The following is a 19,572-nucleotide window of genomic DNA, read 5'->3' as shown; positions in this document are numbered from 1 at the left end:
TTTCCCCCATGGCAGCTGGCAAATCCCTTCCCTGGCTTCTCATCCAAGTTGGACAAAATTACTGCAGAGAATCCCTCCTGCTCCCCTCCCCCCCACGCAAAGCAATCCCAAGGGAGGGATGGTTCCATGGGGACCCCCTGCTGGATTGCATCTGATTTCCCTCCTAAGTATGGAATGGGGAAGCGTCTCGAGGGCTATGGCTGTGACCTCCATACAGCTCTTTTGTCAAGTGCCATTTCATTAAAAAATCAGCCTTTTAACTGTGGACACATTTCAACCTCACCAAATCTGCTAATTATTGACAGTTGGTGAAGAGGAGATTTCACTTGTTCCTCCTGTTAAACTGCATCTAATTAGTAATTACTGGTTCACTGTCATCTTTACTGCAATAATCCCACTGCACATTGGCTCATTAACCTTTTGCTTTTCTAAAGCAGCCTGCCAACAAGATGAAGGCTAAAACAGATTGGAAAACAATAGCTCAGCCTTGGATTTTAGGCTGTTTATTCCCCTTGTCCTGGAGATCCAAAAGGAAGATTATTTTTAAGGAAAGGCTGAAATCAGCCTTGTTCTGGAAGACATCTCGGTTCACATTGAGCATCATCCCAAAAATACCCTTTAAACTTCCCCCAGGTGAGGGGCTCAGGTGGTTGAAGGCTTCTGTGCCATTCTCCAGCTCCATTTCTCCCTTTCTCACCTGGCCCTGTCCACCTCTGTCCCCAGGATCCCTGCGGGCAGGGGGTGACAGGAGCTCCTGGTGGACCTGCTGAGGAACGCTCTGGAGGAGCAGGGCCCACGGGGCAGGGAAGCAACCCCGTGGTTCTTTCTGCTGCTGCTACACTGAATTTCATTTGCACAAGCCCCATTTTCGGTTTGGAGCTGTCACAGCTGTTTCCATTGGCAGTGCATAGCTGAGTAGGAGTTGTCAGTGGGGATGCTGCGGGATTGGGAGAGGGAAGAGATTCCCCGGGGGGCATGGGAGGCAGTTGGAGGTTGTGGGCTAAATGCATTAACTACATGTTTCTCCTAAACTTAACAGCAGTGAATTACTCAATGCATATTGATGGCTTTAGGTACCACAGTTAACACTATCCTGGGATGACAGGAACGTTTCTCAGCAGCTCCAGCGTGAGTATTCCCATGGATCCATGGTTTCGTGGCTGGTACGAGGGGTTTATTTTTATAATGTTCTCTTTAGAGCCATAATATCCAGAAACAAGCTGTGATTCTGGAGCACCGCTGCAGAAATCCAACTGGAATTTCATCCCTACCAAACCCAGGGCTTGGCTAGGCTGGGTATGCACCCTAAAAAGGCTCAGGGTGCATTAACCTTGCCAGCACGTGGAGGTTGCTTATCTCCAGAGCTCCCTTTCCCTGTTTTCAGCCACAGCTGAGCCTGATTTCCCTGGAATTGTTGTAACACAGGAGTAACTCTGGAGCAGCTACAGCTGATGGGACAAGGTGGGTACATTTACCCAGAAATTTCATTAAACCTATTGCAAGGCTTCAGTTCTGCTGGAAAACCAATTGTGAGCTTGAGCCCTGTTAGGATCAAAGGTGGCCACAAACTCCTGGCCCAAAACAAGCCCTCCATGGCACATCAGCCTCTGTGTTTACTCCCCGACCTCCAAAAGGTTCTGAGTGTGTGAACAAGGGCAGAACTTGGCTCACTCACAGCTCCTGCTGCTCACACCACAGCCCTGTTTTTGGAACAGAGCAAATCTCTTACACCTTGTTGCTGATCTGGTACAACAGCCTGGTCCTGTCCTGCTGTGCCCATGACCATGGGGAAAGCAAAGACATTCCCACAGAGATCAGTGCTTACACACCTCTGAATTCCTCATTGACAGGACAGAATCATGGAATCATTCAGGCTGGAAAAGACTCCAAGCTGATCGAGCCCAACCACTGAAGTTCAGGGTCTGGTGATTAGTGCCCAAAAATTCACAGCTTTTGAGAAATACTCCCTGCAAAGTTTCTTGGATTTCCCATCCAGAAATGGATCCAGAGGGGTTGGTGCAGGTAAACCACTCACTTTGCTCCCTTGAGCATCCCCACAGAAACCTCCAAAGAGATTCTGGAGAACAGGGGGAATGTCCTTTGTAACACTCACACGTTTATAGAAAATGCAAACATAATGGGAAAATAGGCTGGGAGAGCTGGGAATGTTCCCCTGGAGAAGGGAAAATTCCAGGGCATCCTCAGAGACCCTGAAGGGGCTCCAGGAGAGCTGGAGAGGGACTGGGGACAAGGCCTGCAGGGACAGGAGCCAGGGAATGGCTCCCACTGGGAAAGGGGAGATTGGGCTGGGATCTTGGCAAGGAATTCCTGGCTGGGCTGGAATTCCCAGATTTGCTGTGGCTGCCCCTGGATCCCTGGCAGTGCCCAAGGCCAGGTTGGACATTGGGGCTGGAGCAGCCTGGAACAGTGGGAGGTGTCCCTGCCATGGCAGGGGTGGCACTGGATGGGATTTAGGGTCTCTCCTGATCCAGACCATCCCAGGATTCTGTGACTGATCAGCCATGGCTGCCCCTGGAGTCCCTGAGCCTGTGGTGTCAGCAGATGTGGGACCCAGCTGTGCAGGGCTCCCATCTCCTGGAGCAGAGCTGGGTGGCAGCTGGCAGAGCCCAGGCAGGCTCTGGAGGGCTCCATTTCCCTGGCAGGGAGTGTGGGCAGCACACATCATCCCGTCTGATCCCTCAGCAGGGCTGATTCATGTTTGCTCTGCTCAGAACATCTCAGCTGCCTGCACGAGGTCACTCCTCACAAGGTTGTCACTGCTGCCTGCAATCCCAGTGTCCTCAGAGCCAAACCACTCCTGGATTTTCCCTCTGGGTTAGAATTCATTCAGCTCCTAAAATCAATGAGATTTTCCCTGCTGGAATAGCAGGTACTGCACAGGAGAAGTTATGTGAAGTGTGTGTTATTTTAAGGAAAAAAATTTTCACTGAAAGAATAACAAAGCACTGGGATGCTCTTCCCAGGGAGGTGGTGCAATCACCATCTCTGGATGGGTTTAAAAAAGACTGGACACGGCACTTGGTGCCATAATTGAGGTGTTAGGGCATAGGTTGGACTTGATGATCTTAGAGGTCTCTTCCAACCTCATTATTCTGCAATTCTGTGATTCTGTCACCCAGAAAGGCACAATTCCAGTGGGAGGTGTCCCTGGTCAGGAAGCAAGAGAGTCCTTAAGGTCCTTCCCAGCCCAAACCACTTTAGAATTCCAGGATTTTGGAGGAATGGTGGCAATGTCTCCTTTTGGATAAATGAGGTTGGTGGTACCTGCTGTGGCCTTGCTCGAGGATTATCCTGAAAGGTTTTTCCTGGAAATAGGGAGGAAATTGGAAATTTCCAGGAAAATTGCACCAGGGAAGGCTTAAACTGGATATGAGGAAGGAATTCTTCCTGGAAAGGGTGGTCAGGCACCCCCAGGGCAAGTCCCCATCCCTGCAGGGATTTCACAGCCACGTGGCACCTGGGGACAGGGTCAGTGGTGGCCCTGGCAGTGCTGGGAGAACAGTTGGACTCACTGATCTCAGAGGGCTTTTCCAGCCTTAAAACCACTCAGATTCCCTGGGAAAGGAGCAGAAGGGATGCTGTGTGCCCCAGCCTCCTTCCCACGGGCAGCCTGGACCTGCTCCAGCTGCACCTTGAGCAGGTGTGAGACCTGGCAGTGCTGCTCAGCCTTGCCAAGCCCAGCCTGGGAGCAGAACTGGGGATCAGCACAGAGCTGAGGGCCTGGAGCTGAGGTTGAGCTCCTGCCAAAAGCACTGCCAGGCTCTGGGGGTGCACAGAGCCCACGAGAGGCAGGGAAATCACATTGCTCCTGCAACTGGGGCTTGTGCAGCTTCTGACTGCAATGCTGTGTCTGCTCCTGATGGAAGGGCTCCAAAAACGATGTTGACTAATTAGAAAAAGTTTAAGGAAGAGCCATATGAATCATTAAAGCTTCAGCAAACACGTCTTTTAGCAAGAGGCTCCAAGACTGAGATAAATTCAGGTTCTTAGAGAGAAGGGACAGTTTTCTCTCAGCCTGGAGACAGCAAGAAGGACAACAGAGAATTCCCAACGTGTTTGTCAGTCAGCACACAAGTGTACAGCAAGATTCCCTGGCTGGAAGTCATGGATAAACCCATCCAGACTGAAAAAAAAATGAATTCACGTGCAGACACTGATACAAACTCCTGATCCAGTGACAGGAAAAGAACCTTGTGAGAGAGCCCTTGTGTTTCTCCCTTAGGAATAGATACCTTCTCTGGAAATGCACAGATTTACAACCAGGAAAAGCTCCAATCACCAAATTAAAGACTTAAAATAAACCCACACGAGCAATTTGTTCAGCTAAATTGGTCTGAGGGATTGCATTGGTCACTCCCTGTTTCCTTGGCTGGTTTTCATTTGTTCACCCCCAGGCTGGGCCTTCCCAGGAGATGAAAAAGCAAAAAGCCCTTAGAGAAGCTCTGGGGAAGAACAACCCCCTCAAAGGGGTGGTCCAGGCTCTTGGCCTCATGGACAGAGCTTGGGTTCAATATTTTAACTCCAAGGAAAGCCCAGTGTGAGGGAGAGGGGCCTTCCCCTGCCTGGTGAAGCTGTGCTGTTCAGGAGAGGAATATTCACAGAATTTTACACAGAATTCTACACAGAACTCACAGAATCACCAGGTTGGAAGAGACCTTCAAGACCATCAAGTCCAACCCAGCCCCAACCCCCCAACTCAACCCTGGCACCCAGTGCCACATCCAGGCTTTGTTAAACACACCCAGGGATGAGGACTCCACCACCTCCCTGGGCAGAACATTCCAGAACTTTATCACCATTTCTGTAAAAACCTTTTCCTGCTATCCAATCTGTATTTCCCTTGGCACAGCTCGAGGCTGTGTGCTCTGGTTGTGTTGGTTCCTGCACAGCCCAGCCCCAGCTGAGCACAGGCACCTTTCAGGGGCTGTGCAGAGTGATGGGGGCACCCCTGAGTCTCCTTTTCTCCAGGCTGAGCACCCCCAGCTCCCTCAGGGGTTCCTCACAGGGTTTGTGCTCCCAGCCCCTCTCCAGCCCCCTCTGGATGGGCTCAAACATCCCAAAATCCTTCCCAAGCTGAGGGGCCAGAGCTGGGCACAGCATTTGAGGTGTGCCCTCCCCAGTGCCCAGGGCAGGGACACAAACCAAATTCTCCAGGAATGGAGGGCCCACAGGAGTGGGGCATCCCCAGGAAGGCAAAGAGGCCATGGTTTGTCACCCCCTGAGAGCCCCAGACCCCACTGACCTCAGACATCTGCGGGAAGAGGCTGATGGCCAGGGGCAGGGCCAGCCCAAAGGCAGCCAGGCACACGAGGCTCTGCACCGGGAGCAGCATCCGGGGCCGGCACCGCAGCAGCCACGTCCTGCAAGGGAAAGGCTCAGTTAGAATATTCCAGGGACAGGGGACAGGGCAGAGCTAGATTCTGCAACGGAAAGGCTCAGTTAGAGCACTGCAGGGACAGCCAGAGCTCAGTTAGAGCATCCCAGGGACAGCCAGAGTCACGTCCTGCAAGGGAAAGGCTGAGTTAGAATATTCCAGGGACAGGGGACAGCCAGAGCCAGGTTCTGCAAGGGAAACCTCAGTTAGAGCACTGCAGGGACAGCCAGAGCCTGAGGAAGAGATGTGGGACTGCAGGCTGCTCTTCAAAATGGGTTTATTGTATAGAAGTTACAGCAGCCTTGGGTCATGGGTGACAGAGCCATGCCTAAAGCTGCCAGCTCCAGCTCTAGGCAAGTCTGAACACCTTTTAGTTTTGGTTACACTGCATTTTATATTTTCCTTTGCTGAGCGTCTTCACACATAACAACCAATCAATACCTTTATTATTACCTACAGCCTATCATAATTTCTATCATTATCATGTTATGGTCAATACTTTCCAATCATATGAGTTAGTATGGTACAATCACCATATTATGGTCAATACTATCCAATCACATGGGTTAGTATGGTACAGTTTAAGCTTAGAATTGTTTTTCAGTTTTCTTGCAGTGGAAAATTCTTAGATCTTTTTCCTACTTGCCAAATCAATGTTTGTTTGCCTGTGCTATCTTTCTGCTTTTTAAAGACCTATTTCTGATTGGAAAAAGCATCTTTTTGTTTGTGGTCAACAAATCCTTTGTTCTAGTCATAAAACCTCCTTCCAGCTTGACTTAATTGTCCAGTAAATGTCCTGGCTCAGCAATTGTCAATTTATACATCTATTGTTCTTCTATATCAAAATTTGCTTCACCTCTGTTCTGCTCTCAGGTTCTACATCCAGAGAGCTTTCTGCCAAGCACACACATCTGTGAATATCTCCTTGTCAAACTTCCATCCTTCCCAAAGGGGAGTGCAGGACATCCCTGGATGGGCTCTGCTGCTCACCTGGACCTGCTGTGCCCCTCTCCTCACTGGTGTCAGCCCCCTCAGAGAGCCATGGAATGGGTTGGCTTGGAAAGAGCTTTAAACGTGATCCAACTCCTCCTTATGCCATGGCAGGGACACCTTCCCCATGCCAGGGTCCTCCCAGCCCTCCCAGGGAAGGGACAGCTCTTCCTCAGCAGGTCACCACCAACCCCAGCTCCACCCACCCCAAAATGGGTGAGGCAGAGCAGGTGAGCCCAGCACAGGTGACCCCAGAACAGGTGACCCCAGCACAGGTGACACCTGCAGCAGGCTGGGGCTGATGCCCTGTGAACAGAAGGAAATCAGGTCCTTGAGAGGCACTGGGAGCTCTGGGAGCTTTGGGAAAGGCACTGGGAAAGGCACAAAGAGCTTCATTAATGGGGTGATAAAGGCACAGCATTGACAATCCCTTAATTTGTAAAAATCCAGCACCTGCAGAGGGTGGCAAGGATGTTTGAACATTTCCTGTTCCTGGGGGACGTTTATGAGTTCAAGATTTGTTAACAGCAAACTGCTGAAGGTGCCTGCAAGGTCAGGTTCTGGTAATGACCCAAAAGTGACCCTTTGATGGAATTAACACCAGATAATTGGGACAACATTTGGATGGTAGGAGCTGGTATATTAAATATATTCCAGGATAAATATTAACTAAAATATTATAAATATTAATAAATATTATTTATAAATAAGAAATATTATTTATAAATAATATATAAATATTATAAATAATAACGAAAATTATATTAAGTATTATAAATAATAATATTTAATACATGTTCTAAATAATAATTAAATAAATAATATAAATTATAACTGCCTCAGGCAGTTTACGAGTTTTAAAGGGGAAAATATAATTTGTGAAGGATTTATTCCAGAGCCATTTACAAAAATGATCCCTATCATTCAACTGAAATAAATGGGAATATAAACCAACACCAGGACAGGGAATTCTGTTGGAATGTTCAGTGTGTATGAGCAATGTGGAGAGGGAGTGGATTTGCTGCTGGGTTATTTTGGACACAGGGAGCAGCTGGAGCTGGGCCAGGGCAGGTTTGGGTTGGATTTTAGGGAAAGGAGGATTTTACCCACCCCCAGAGGGAGGGTAAAAATATCCAGGGGTAAAAATCCAGGCTCCCCAGGGAATGAGCTCTAAGGCTGCCAGAGCTCCAGGAGCCTTTGGACAGCACTCCAGGGATGCCCAGGGTGGGATTTTGGGGGGCAGGGCAGGGCCAGGGGTGGATGGATGATCCCTGTGGGTTAAGCTCAGGATATTCCATGATCTCCTTCCCCTTGGGGTGGTCACAGGAGCTCTCCTTAGCCAGGGAAGGTACAAGAGATGACACCAAGCCCGAAACATCCATCCCTGTGGTGACATCCTTGGGATTAAACCATTCCCAACCCAAAGTGCTCCATTCCCCTGCCTTGGCACGGGGCTGCAGCCAGGTTGGACCCAGGTCACCTCAGCCCCTTGCTCACCTCCAGTGCTGGCTCTGAGCACTCCTGGGGGATGTGATGAGAAGGAATTCATGCCCTGCTCCTGCCTGAGCCTCCCCACCCTGCTGAGAGCTGCCTTCATGTGCAGGAGCCAGGGGAGAGCAAGCACCAGGGTTTAACTCCTCCAGCAGCTCAGCTCCTCACTAATAAGCTCTCGAGACAGAGTTGATCCTATCAATTTGTGCTGTGAAAATCAAACTTCTGTTCTCCAATCTTGAGCTGCTCTGTGCTGCACAGAGCATGGCTGCAGCTCAGAGCCTCTCTGAGGAGCCTGCAAGGCTTTGTCCCAGCAGGAGAGTGGGTCACCTGTCCAAGGAGGAGAGCAGGTCACCTGTCCCAGCAGGAGAGTGGGTCACCTGTCCAAGGAGGAGAGCAGGTCACCTGTCCCAGCAGGAGAGTGGGTCACCTGTCCAAGGAGGAGAGCAGGGCACCTGTCCAAGCAGGAGAGCAGGTCACCTGTCCTAGCAGGACAGCACCTGCCCAAGGAAGAAAAGTCACCTGTTCCAGTAGGAAAGGTGACATGTCCCAGCAAGGAAGGTGACCTGTCCAAGGAAGAAAAATCACCTGTGCCAGCAGGAAAGGTGACCTATCCCAGCAGGACAGCAGGTCACCTGTCCAAGGAGGGAAAGTCACCTGTCCAAGCAGGACAGCAGGTGACCTGCTCCACACCCTGTCACACCTGCCCCATTACAGGACTGCCCTGGATAAGCTCTGCTCACCCCTGGGTGCACAGGGGCAGCTCCTGGGCCTGTGACCATCCCTGGGTGCCCAGGGGCAGCTCCTGGGTCTGTGACCATCCCTGGCATGCACAGGGGCAGCTCCTGGAGCTGTGACCATCCCTGGGTGCACAGGGGCAGCTCCTGGGTCTGTGACCATCCCTGGCATGCACAGGGGCAGCTCCTGGGGCTGTGATCACCCCTGGGTGCACAGGGGCAGCTCCTGGAACACTGATCACCCCTGGCATGGGCAGGGGCAGCTCCTGGAGCTGGTTTTTGTCCTGCTGAAGCTGCTGTGATCCATGAGAGCCCTCATTGGGACATTCCCAGCAGCAGATCCTCGCAGCCTCCTGGGGCTCAGTTTAGAGCCAAGGCTTCGCTGCTGCCACCACCCCTGACATCTTAATTTGGAACTGCACCCTCTGTAATTACTGCCCTGTCGGGGACCTTATAATCACCCAAGTAAAACCTTAACCAATTTAAAAGGATCCTGGGTCCAGCCCCCAGGTGTGACTTCCAGGGGTGCTTCCAGTCCAGGCCAGTTCAAATTAGAAGGGCCGACCTCCTAATTAGGAAGAGTTATGGCTCGATTTAAAAAGGAGAGCAGACTAATTAACACATGTAGTGTAATGTCTTAATTGGGATTCAGATTGGAGAATTTGTGTGGTTCAGAATAAATGACTCATAATTAGCCAAGAGGTCCAGTTTTCTCCTGTCCCTGGATCCCTGCTCCCGACACCGAGCTGGGGAGGAAGGGGAGTTAAATATTGCATTTTGTGAGCTGTCAGCTGCACTGCAAATCCCTCTTTGCACCCATTAACCCCCCGTTGGAAGGCAGTGATGAGGAGCTTCCAAAGGGTTTCACTGCAGAGGATCAGCACAGATTGAAAATAAATTAATAAAATAAAATATCTGTGTGGAAATAAAATTAATATCCATGTGGTGAGGAGGGATTTAGTTCACACCACTGCCCTGCCTGCTCTGCCAAAGGGTTGGGTCAGGGAATGAGGAGGTCTGGACCTTCAGAGCCCCCTGACAGCCCAACTCTGGCATCTTCTGGAGCCTGAACAATGCCAGGGTGAGTGAGGAGGGGAGGGAGGTCACCCAGTCCCACCTCCCTGCTCCAGCAGGGTCCCCTGGAGCACAGAGCTCAGGATTGCGTCCAGATGCATTCTGAGTATCTCAAAAGGTACTCAGAATAGAGATATTAAAAATTGAATTACTGAACATCTCCAGAGATGTTCAAAAAGCAGGGGAATGAGCCTGATTTATTCTCAGGAGCAAACCCTATCCCACCCCACATAACCCTGCAGAAATATTTGTACTATTTCACCAAGAACAGGAGTTTTAGGGACCTCACCCCATGCACAGGACAGGGGCAGTTCTGGAATTAAACCCTCGTTCAGATTATTCAACAAAGGGTTGGAAAGTTTGGTCTCACCCTGGAAAGCTGCAGGATGACAAGAGAATCATGGAATCATGGAATGGTTGGGGTTGGAAGGGACCTTAAAGCCCATCAGGAACAGCTCCCATGATCCCAGGTGGATCCAAGCCCCAGTGGCCAACCTGGCCTTGGGCACTGCCAGGGATCCAGGGGCAGCCACAGCAAATCTGGGAATTCCAGCCCACGGCCTCCCCACCCTCCCAGCCAGGAATTCCTTCCCAAGATCTAATCCAAGATCTGATCTCCCTCCCTCAGCTTGAGACAATCTCCCCTTGTCCTTGCACTCCCTGCTCCTGGGAAAAGTCCCTCTCCAGCCTTTCCTAAGCCCCCTTTAACATGTTCATTTTATTGTCCCCAGTTTCATAACCCAACATTTTTCTCTGTCCCATAGGCATAACAAACTGCTCCATAATTCTCCCCTGACCTCGGGATGGCAAAGAACAGAAAATTCCACAACACCTCCTCCTTCTTTTCCCCTTTTCCTTCCAGCTTTCCCCTTTCCCCCTTCAAACCCCGCAATGCCCCTTCCTCCTGGGATTTCCCTGTACACCTGTGGTGGTTTCAGAGGTGTTTTTGTGCTGGGAAGACCCTGGGAGAGGTGGGGAGAGGCTGGTGTTGGAGCATCGGGGGTAGGACGGCCAGGACAGATGGAGACCAGAGATCTCTGCAGCCAGGTCATGGAACTTGTGGTTTATTGCAGAGAGCCTGGGTATAGGGCCTTTTGGAATTTGGGGTTTAATGCAAAGGGCCTGGGTGCAGGGCCCTGCTTGGAGCTGCCAGACACAGCTCGGAGCAGGACTGAGAGAGGAGAGGGGTAGAGAGGATAAGAGGGCAAGAGAGTAAGAGGGTAAGAGAGTAAGGGAGTAAAAAAGGTAAGAGTGTAAAAGGGTAAGAGAGTAAAAGGCTAAGAGAGTAAAAGGGTAAGAGACCGAGGTTCCCATTCCAATACAATAAATCATCTTCTGTGCTGAATATTCTTATTCTCATAACCAACCTAGTACAATATACAAATCCTACGGCATTTCCATACAGCCTATAAGAATCATTACATTACCATACTGTGTTACATTTTAAATCATAAAAACTCCTCTTTGGCCCCTTCTGCCAAGCTAGCAGGGTCTGCTCTGACCCTTGGACCTGCCTGCAAGCAGAGGGTGTTGTTCCATCAAAAGGGGATTGTCACCCTGATTTTTTAAGATTTTCTAAGCCTTCTGATGTTGACATTCTTGTAGCAAACTTTCTCACACACTTTCTGTAAAAAACTCATTGTTTTGCATTTCTTTATGGAGGAGGAGAAATTTGATGAACTGTTGGTTTGTCCAGTGTCATTGGAGAGGTGGCACTGTCACCCTCCAATCCATTGTCACTCTTGGAAAACTATAAATGTTGGAGTCAGAAAATAAACTTCCCTTTTTTCTTCACCTTGAGAACAGCGGTGTGCACTTGTGTTCTTTCATGTCCTATAGCGACAGGGGATTAGCTCTAGGACATGAGCCAGCCATGCCATTGTTTTCCAGTTGTTCAGTAACTGAGGTATCTCAAAGCTTGCTTTCATTTCTTGTTTATAGTTTCCACATTCTCAAAATCTTTTGCCAGACAATCATATTTATAAGGCTTTCCTGTTTCACCTTCCCCGCAGGCTGGGGAGGTTCACTGAGGGCTGGGTAGGCCTGGAGTAGGCCATAGGTACAAACACACACACAGACAGTGCATCTGCTGCATGGAGCCACGGCGCTGTAAATACACCTTCATTTAACTCTAATCCTATACAGCCTATAAGAATCATTACATTACCATACTGTGTTACATTTTAAACCTTAAAAACTACTCTTTGGGACGCTTCTGCCAAGCTGTAGGGTCTGCTCTGACCCTTGGAGCTGCCTGCAAGCAGAGGGTGTTGTTTAATGAAAAGGGAGATGGCCATACCATGGCCTTCAGCTGGCCATGCCATTGTTTTCCAGTAGTTTAGTAACTAAAGAACTCAAAACTTGCTTTCATTTCTTGTTTATAGTTTCTATATTCTCAAAATCTTTTGCCAGACAATCCTGTTTATAAGGCTTTCCTGTTTCACCTTCCCCACAGGCTGGGGAGGTTCACTGAGGGCTGGGTAGGCCCGGAGTAGGCCATAGGTACAAACACACACACACACAGACAGTGCATCTGCTGCACGGAGACACGGCGCTGTAAACACACCTTCATTCAACTTTCATCGCAGCCTTCATTAGTGCTTTGAGTTTTGCATAATTTGGCAGCTGCCCCTGGCGTTTTTCAGGAGGTGCTGTAATTGATTCCATATGGGAGTTATCGGGGGCGCTGAACCGGGCCCATGTTTGCCGGGGAGGAGGTGTCGGATGCGAAACCAAACATGACGGGAGCGAGCCCCAGGCTCCCAGCTGACACAGTCTGGGGCGTTTCTGGGCTGTTTGCTGCAAACGGGAGCAGAGGCAGCGCAGACACCGCCAGACGCCGCGGGGCGTGGGGAGTGATGGGATCCTGAGGGGTTTTGGGGGGTTCTGGGGGATCCTGGGGGGTCCTGGGGGGTTCTGAGGGATCCTGGGGAGTCCTGGAGGATCCTGGGGGGTCCTGGGGGGTTCTGAGGGATCCTGAGGGATCCTGGGGCGTCCTGGAGGATCCTGGGGGATTCTGGGGGTTCTGGGGAATCCTGAGGGGTCCAGAGGGATCCCGGGGGATCTTGGGGGGTTCTGGGGAATCCTGGGTGATCTTGGGGGGTCCTGGGGGATCCCGAGGGGTCCTGGGGATCCTGAGGGATCTTGGGGGGTCCTGGGGGATCCCGAGGGGTCCTGGGGATCCTGAGGGATCCGGGGGGGTCCTGAGGGATCCTGAGTAATCCTGGGGGATCCTGGGGTGTCCTGAGCAATCCTGAGGAATCCTAAGGTCCTGGGGAATTCTGAGGGATCCTGAGGGGTCCTGGGGGGTCCTGAGTGATCCTGGGGGGTCCTGGGGGATCCTGAGGGGTCCTGTAGGATCTTGGGGGGTCCTGAGTGATCCTGAGGAATCCTGGGGGATCCCGAGTGATCCGGGGGGGGGGGGCTTAGGGAATCCTGGGGGGTTCTGAGGGATCCTGGGGGATCCTGAGCAATCCTGGAGGGTCCTGAGTGATCCTGGGGTGTCCAGGAGGATCCTGAGCAATCCTGGGGGTGTCTGGGACGTCCTGAGGAATCCTGGGGGATCCTGAGGGTCCCTGGGGGGTCCTGGAGGGGTCCAGGGGGATCCTGAGCGATCCTGAGGGATCCTAAGTGCTCTCACACTCCTCACAGCACCCCTCTCATGCACCCAGGAAGTTTGGGATCCCCAGATCCCCGTCCTGCTGAGCCTGTCAGGTCTCTCTGCTCTGTCTCCCAGCTTTTCTCACCCATTTTGGGAAATGTGAGTTCTACCAGTGACCAGCATCTCTGCTGTCCCACCCAGCCAGGCCAGCACTGTCCTCACCCTGCAGCCCAGCCCTGAGCCCCTCAGAGGACACAGCAGATGCAAAAGGAGGGAGGTTGGGGCTTTTTGAGCTTGATTGACACCATTAAAGGAGCAGTTTCCGTGTTTACTCTGGGAACAGCCCCAGCAGTTGAAGGTGTCACTGCTGGCAGCTGCTGAGCCCAAACAAACTTCACTGAGGGCTGGGCTGGACGGGGCCTGTGAGGAGAAGCACCTGTGGGAGCATCCTGCACTCCCTGGCACGGGAATGTCTCCAGGAAAACCCAGGGACACCAGGGCCAGGGGGAACTCCTGCCTCACCCCAGCTCTTCAGGAACAAACAGGGTTCAAGGAAAAGAAAATGCTGTTCCAGCACCACAAAGCACTGGCCAGCCCCCAGGAAAATCCATTTTTGCTGGTGCCACTGATTCAGCTCAGCCAGAGCAGCTCTGCAGTGCAGTGCTGATCCAGCCCAGGAGCATCCTGGTTTTATGGGATTTACAGGAAAACAGCCCTGGGAACTGCTGCATGAGGAGGATCTGGAGGTGAAGAAGAGCAGAAATGTTCCTCTTCCAGGACACAACTGCTCTGCTCCCATTTCTCCCTCAGCTCCTGCCCTTTGCCAGCAGCTCCAGCTTTGTCTCTTCCACAGACACTGCCCAGCCTGCTCCAAGGCCTTCTCCAGTGCATCCTGATATTCCCGAGCTCTTGGAACCTTCTCAGTGTTTCAGACTCTCTGAAAGGTCTTCTCTGAGGGGCACAGAGGAGGTCTGAGATAAGATAAGGATGTAAGAAGAGCTCAGGTTCTGCTCAGAGATCCCCCAAAGTGTCCCCAGCAGACACTGGTGATGGACTGAGCTTCTCCAACTCTTGGCCAGACCACAGGAGCCAAAAATTTGGGCTTTCCCAGCCCAGAGCTCAGAGTGAGGCTGCACTTAGGGCTGGCCTGCCCCATTCCAAGCAGCTGCAGCTCTGCAGGGAGCTGCTGGAGAAGCCTTGGATGGTGGCTGGGAGCAAACAGCTCCATCTCCCAAATTCCATCATAACAACCAAACAAAGGACTGACAGAAGGGGCTAAATAAAAGGAATAAAGGGAGATGGGGATGAAGAGCCCAACTTCCTGTAGTGGCTGCTGCTGTCCCCACACCTGTGTGACATAGAGACACCACAGAATCCCCATTATCAGTCACCCTCACCCCTCAGACACCTCCAAACCGATATTTCCCCGCGGCGAGAGCTGCCGGCACAGATATTATTTATAAAAGCTCAATGAGAATACATCTGCACGGATAACTGACACCGTGTTCCCTGCGTGGCATATGCAGGCTGAAAATAAACATTGGTTCTATATGTTCACTGCTCCAGCAGAGTCCAAGCAGCAGGAAATGCATGAAACATGGGCAAGAGAGGGAGCGCGGCGGTGGGAGGGAACATGGAATTACTTGGAGAGCAGAGAGGCGGCCCCGGGAGTTAAAATACACAGCAGGCAAAGAGAAGAGAGGAGCCAAGAGAGCTGAAAAAAATGGCACAAGAGACGAGAGAGGCAGCTGGGGGAGTTAAAACATGCAGATGGAGAGATGGCTGGGAGAGAGGAAAGACCTGGATGCGAGCGGAGAGACGGCGGCCGGGAACTGGCCACTTAAAATAAACTTTGGGAGCAGCGAGCTGGGGAGAATTCCTGGGGTCTGACACCCTGCTGGGGGCAGGGGCTGGGCCCTGGAGGGGTGGGGGTGCCACCCAGGTGAGCACCATCACCCACCTGCACCTGGGATCACAGGTGCACGTGCACTGGGCATGGGAATCGTCCCCTCCTTCCCGTATCCCAAATTCAAACTACTCGGAGGAATCTCTTCCTTCCTTCCCCACAGTCCCAAATGCAAATGAGGAATCTCTCCCTTCCTTCCCCACAATCCCACATGCAAAACCACTGGAGGAATCGTTCCTTCCTTCCCCACTTTCCCAAATTTAAAATACTTGGAGCAAGAGCTCCCTTCCTTCCCCACAATCCCAAATGCAAATCCATTGGAGGAATTGTTCCTTCCTTCCCCACTTTCCCAAATGTAAATCCATTGAAAGAATCATCCCCTACTTCCCACAATCCCAAATACAAATCCATTGGAGGAATTGTTCCTTCCCCACAATCCCAAATTCAATACTCAGAGGAATCATTCCCTTCGTTCTACACATCCCAAATTCAAACAACTTGCAGGAATAGTTCCTTCCTTCTCACAATCCCAAATGCAAACCTATTGGAAGAACCATCCCCTCCTTCCCATATCCCAAATGCAAATCCATTGGAAGATCCAGATTGTGGCTCCTGATCCCAGCTCTGCAGAGTGACACCTTCATCCTTCCCATTTACAGCCCCTGTAGGGATTTCTATAAATAAATGGATAATGCCTGCCTGGATCTCACCCCCATTAAAACACCCTCCTCAAACTCAAATCCTACTAAATTTATCAAGTTACACTTTCCCCAAACGCTCCAAAGGATTTTTTTTTTCCCCAAAATGAGCTTTCAGCTCTGAGTGAGCCCTTTGGGAATGAGTTTTGAGATCTGAGAGTTGCCTTCAGCTCCCTGAGGCGCAGACAGGGACACTCCCCGTGTCCCAGGGCTGCTCCAGAGCTGCCACCAGCTCCAGCAGCGAGGCCAAGCCACACCTCACTCCCCATCCCTGCTGCTTCTCACTGCCAGCCTTCCAGGAACCCGAGGATATCTGATGGAAAATGCAGCAGGCACAAAGCTCCGGGCACAATGCAGGCAGGCAAAAGCAGAGCCCGGATATTTTTATACCCACAGAGTTTTGTGGCAGCGAGAAGGAAAATTTTCTCTCACAAACGTGAATTAAAGCTTTCAATACGTTAAAATGATGATTTTTTTTTTTTTGGAGGGCAATCTCCTGTAAGTTCACAGATAAAATCAGTTTTAGAAAGGCCTGCACTGAGCACAGGTGCATTCAGCAAAACTCGTATCAATCCAAGGATTTATGATGCCCCCGAGGACAAAGAAGTGATTTACTGGTTTTATTTTGCTGCAAAGGAGGGAGCAAATTTCACCACCAGTTTTATTTTCTCCCCAGGTGCCAATCCAATTTTACTGCCAGGTTTAATTCAGCCTGGGGATGGCCCAGGATGGGCCCTCAGTGTGTCCTGCTGGAGACAATAATTTATTAATTTAGAGAGGAGAAATTTTCTACAAATTTCTCCAAATTTACTGCACATAAAGGATTTTATCTGTGGATACTCAGCAATAAAATCATTTGAAGCAATAAAATAATTTGTCCTGAGTGTTGATTTTTTTGATGGTTAAATGGGAACCAGTTAAACCAGTGGGAACACACAAAACCACCTCAGTGCAAAGCCTCAGTTCTACATACGACTTGGAGTAATCCCTGAGTAAATTACTGCAGAGTAAGTTACTCCAGAGTAAGGCACAGCCACTCCCAGGCACATTCCCAGCAGATCCTGCAGGTAAATCCTGGCTTTGTGGGTGACAAAGGACTTAGAACAGGGATGAGGCTGCAGAGATTTTGTCCAGAAGGAGAATGAAATAAAATTCAAATGTTTTGCACTAAATCAGGGGGGTTGGAATCTGATCCTCCTTGGAATCAGATGGTGTTTAAAGTGTCTTCCTACCCAAACAATTCCATGATTCCATGATAATCTCTCTGAAAACCAGCTGAGCCCTTTTAATCTCTAATATTTCCTAAAAAACAGGGGCAGTTTTCCACTGAATTCAGGGGTTTTGTCTCACACTGACCTTCCACCATGGGTTATTGAAACTGCTGGGCTGGCAGGGTGAGTTAAAATAATCACACCAACATAAAACTTCAACAAGCTGGACATTTGTCCTAAATGATGGAAATTGATTGAAATGATGGAAATGATTGGTCCTAAATGTTGAAATTTATTATGCAAAAAAATCTATTTGGTGGATGAAATGTGAGGAGGGATCTTGTGGCTCTGCACAAGGAGAGGACAGGAGGGGACAGCTGGGGAGGTCGGGCTCTGCTCCAGGAAACAGGGACAGGAGGAGAGGGAACTGCACCAGGGAGGGTTTAGGATGGATTTGGGGGAAATTCCTTCAAGGAAAGGGTTGTTAAGCACTGGAGTCTCCACCCCTGGGGGGGTTTCAAACCCTGTGGGAAGTGGATTATTGGAAAATAGAAAATTCTCAAAGCCTGACAGAAGGCTTTCATAGTGTACATCTGTACGCAAACCTTGAGATAAGAAATGCTGACTTAGAAGTGCTATAGAATAAAACAGACGTTGTTGAGAGAGAAATTAAGTTTCAAAAGATAATCTCACAAAAAAGGACTAGACACTTCAGAGAAATAAAATTATAACAGATACATTGTAAAACCCCTAGAGGTAATTTTTAATAATTGCCTTTAAAACATTTACAACATAGTGGAGCTAAAGCTAATAAGTCAAGAAACACTTAGAGTGTATATAATTAAGAAATAGCTTCTGATTGTAATAACATAACATCTGTATTATCTCACCCTTCACATGGGACTAAAAATAAAATAAAAGTTTTTAAAACCCCATCTCTAAACCAGAATAAAATAACCCAACAAATACCCTGTGGGTGTGGTACCTGGGGACATGGGTGGCAGTGCTGGGATGGTTGGACTTGATGACCTTGGAGGACCTTTCCAACCCAAACCATTCCACAATCCCATAAAATATCCATGCCTGGCACCCTCTGAGGCCCTTCCCTCCCTCCCCCTGGGCAGACTCACTTCTCCAGCACGGACATGATGATGGGAGGTAGAACCAGTATAGGCATGGGGAGGACCACTCTGGTCAGGGCTGTTTCCAGCAGGGCCTGTGGAGCAAACACAGACAAATAAACACATGCAGACATCCCAAACCAACCCAGGATGGACCTGCCAGGCTCAGAATGGCTCTGCTGAGGGCACTGAACTGTCACCCCAGAGTCTGCAGCAGCTGACAAACCCCAAAGCAGTTGGGAATTGCAAAATCATGCCTGGATAATGATTCTCCAAGCTACCTTTAAAAGTAGGTTCAGCTGTCATGTACAGGCAGTCAAATTGCCAAGCCAAAGTGACTTGGATACCTTTTGATGCAGAAAACATCTGGGTTTTTCATCAATTATCCCATCTGAGTAGAGCTAGAGCTTGGCCAGAGCCTGGACTCTAATTGATGGATGTCACCTAGGTCACTGATGGGAATGAGATGGGAATCACTAATGGGAAATATGGAGGAAACATTGTAGGGGAGATGTTGTGGGGGAAATGTAGGGAAATGTTGAAGGGAAATGTTGTAGGGAGATGCTGTGGGGGAAATGTTGTAGATGAAATGTAGGGAAATGCTGGAGGGGAGATGTGGAGGAAATGTTGGAGGGGAAATGTTGGGAGGGAAATGTTGTGAGGAAACATTGTAGGGGAGATGCTGTAGAGAAATGTTGTAGGGGAGACATTGTGGAGGAATTGTTGTAGGTAAAATGTTGTAGGGAAATGTTTGAGGGGAAATGTGGTAGGGAAATGTTGTGAGGGAAATGTTGAAGGGGGAATGCTGTAAGGGAAATGTTGGAGGAAGTGGAGGGGAGATGTTGTAGGGGAGATGTTGTAGGGAGATGTTGTAAGGGAAATGTTGGAGGGGGAATGCTGTCGGGGAAATATCCCACCATGGGCCAAGCAGCACCTTCAGCCCTTCCTGCCTGAGCTGAGCTTTGATCTCACTCAGTGCAGGGGATGCAGCTCCTCACTGCTGCTCCAGGAATTGTTTCCCACACTGCTGGTTCATTCCCTGCAGGGATATGGGACATGCAGGGCTCTCCTCTCCCAGGAACCCCAACCATGGAGAGCTACATTGTGCCTCCACAATCCTTCCTTCCTCACTAGAGGGAGCAACCTAGGCAGGGCTTGGATTTATTGAGGCCCAGAGATGTCCCAGGGCCTGGAGGGGCTCCAGGAGAGCTGGAGAGGGACTGGGGACAAGGCCTGCAGGGACAGGAACCAGGGAATGGCTCCCACTGGGAAAGGGGAGATTGGGCTGGGATCTTGGCAAGGAATTCCTGGCTGGGCTGGAATTCCCAGATTTGCTGTGGCTGCCCCT

At 50.2% G+C, this 19,572-nt stretch overlaps 1 protein-coding gene across 1 annotated transcript in view; it reads right to left on the bottom strand.

Annotated features, from left to right (window-relative positions):
• SFXN5 (sideroflexin 5) overlaps window positions 1-19,572 on the bottom strand; it is a 103,230-nt gene that overhangs the window by 14,850 nt on the left and 68,808 nt on the right. Inside the window, exons 12-13 of the mRNA XM_064711942.1 lie at window positions 18,234-18,319; window positions 5,264-5,381 (exon numbers count right to left, since the gene is read on the bottom strand). Of these exons, the coding sequence (XP_064568012.1) occupies window positions 5,264-5,381; window positions 18,234-18,319 (204 nt within the window). The remainder of the gene's footprint in view (window positions 1-5,263; window positions 5,382-18,233; window positions 18,320-19,572) is intronic.

This window comes from Zonotrichia leucophrys, chromosome 4, assembly GCF_028769735.1.
Source record: "Zonotrichia leucophrys gambelii isolate GWCS_2022_RI chromosome 4, RI_Zleu_2.0, whole genome shotgun sequence".
Lineage (NCBI taxonomy): Eukaryota > Metazoa > Chordata > Aves > Passeriformes > Passerellidae > Zonotrichia > Zonotrichia leucophrys.
The sequence above is the reverse complement of the archived record's forward strand: the minus strand, read 5'-3'. Positions and strand labels throughout refer to the sequence as shown.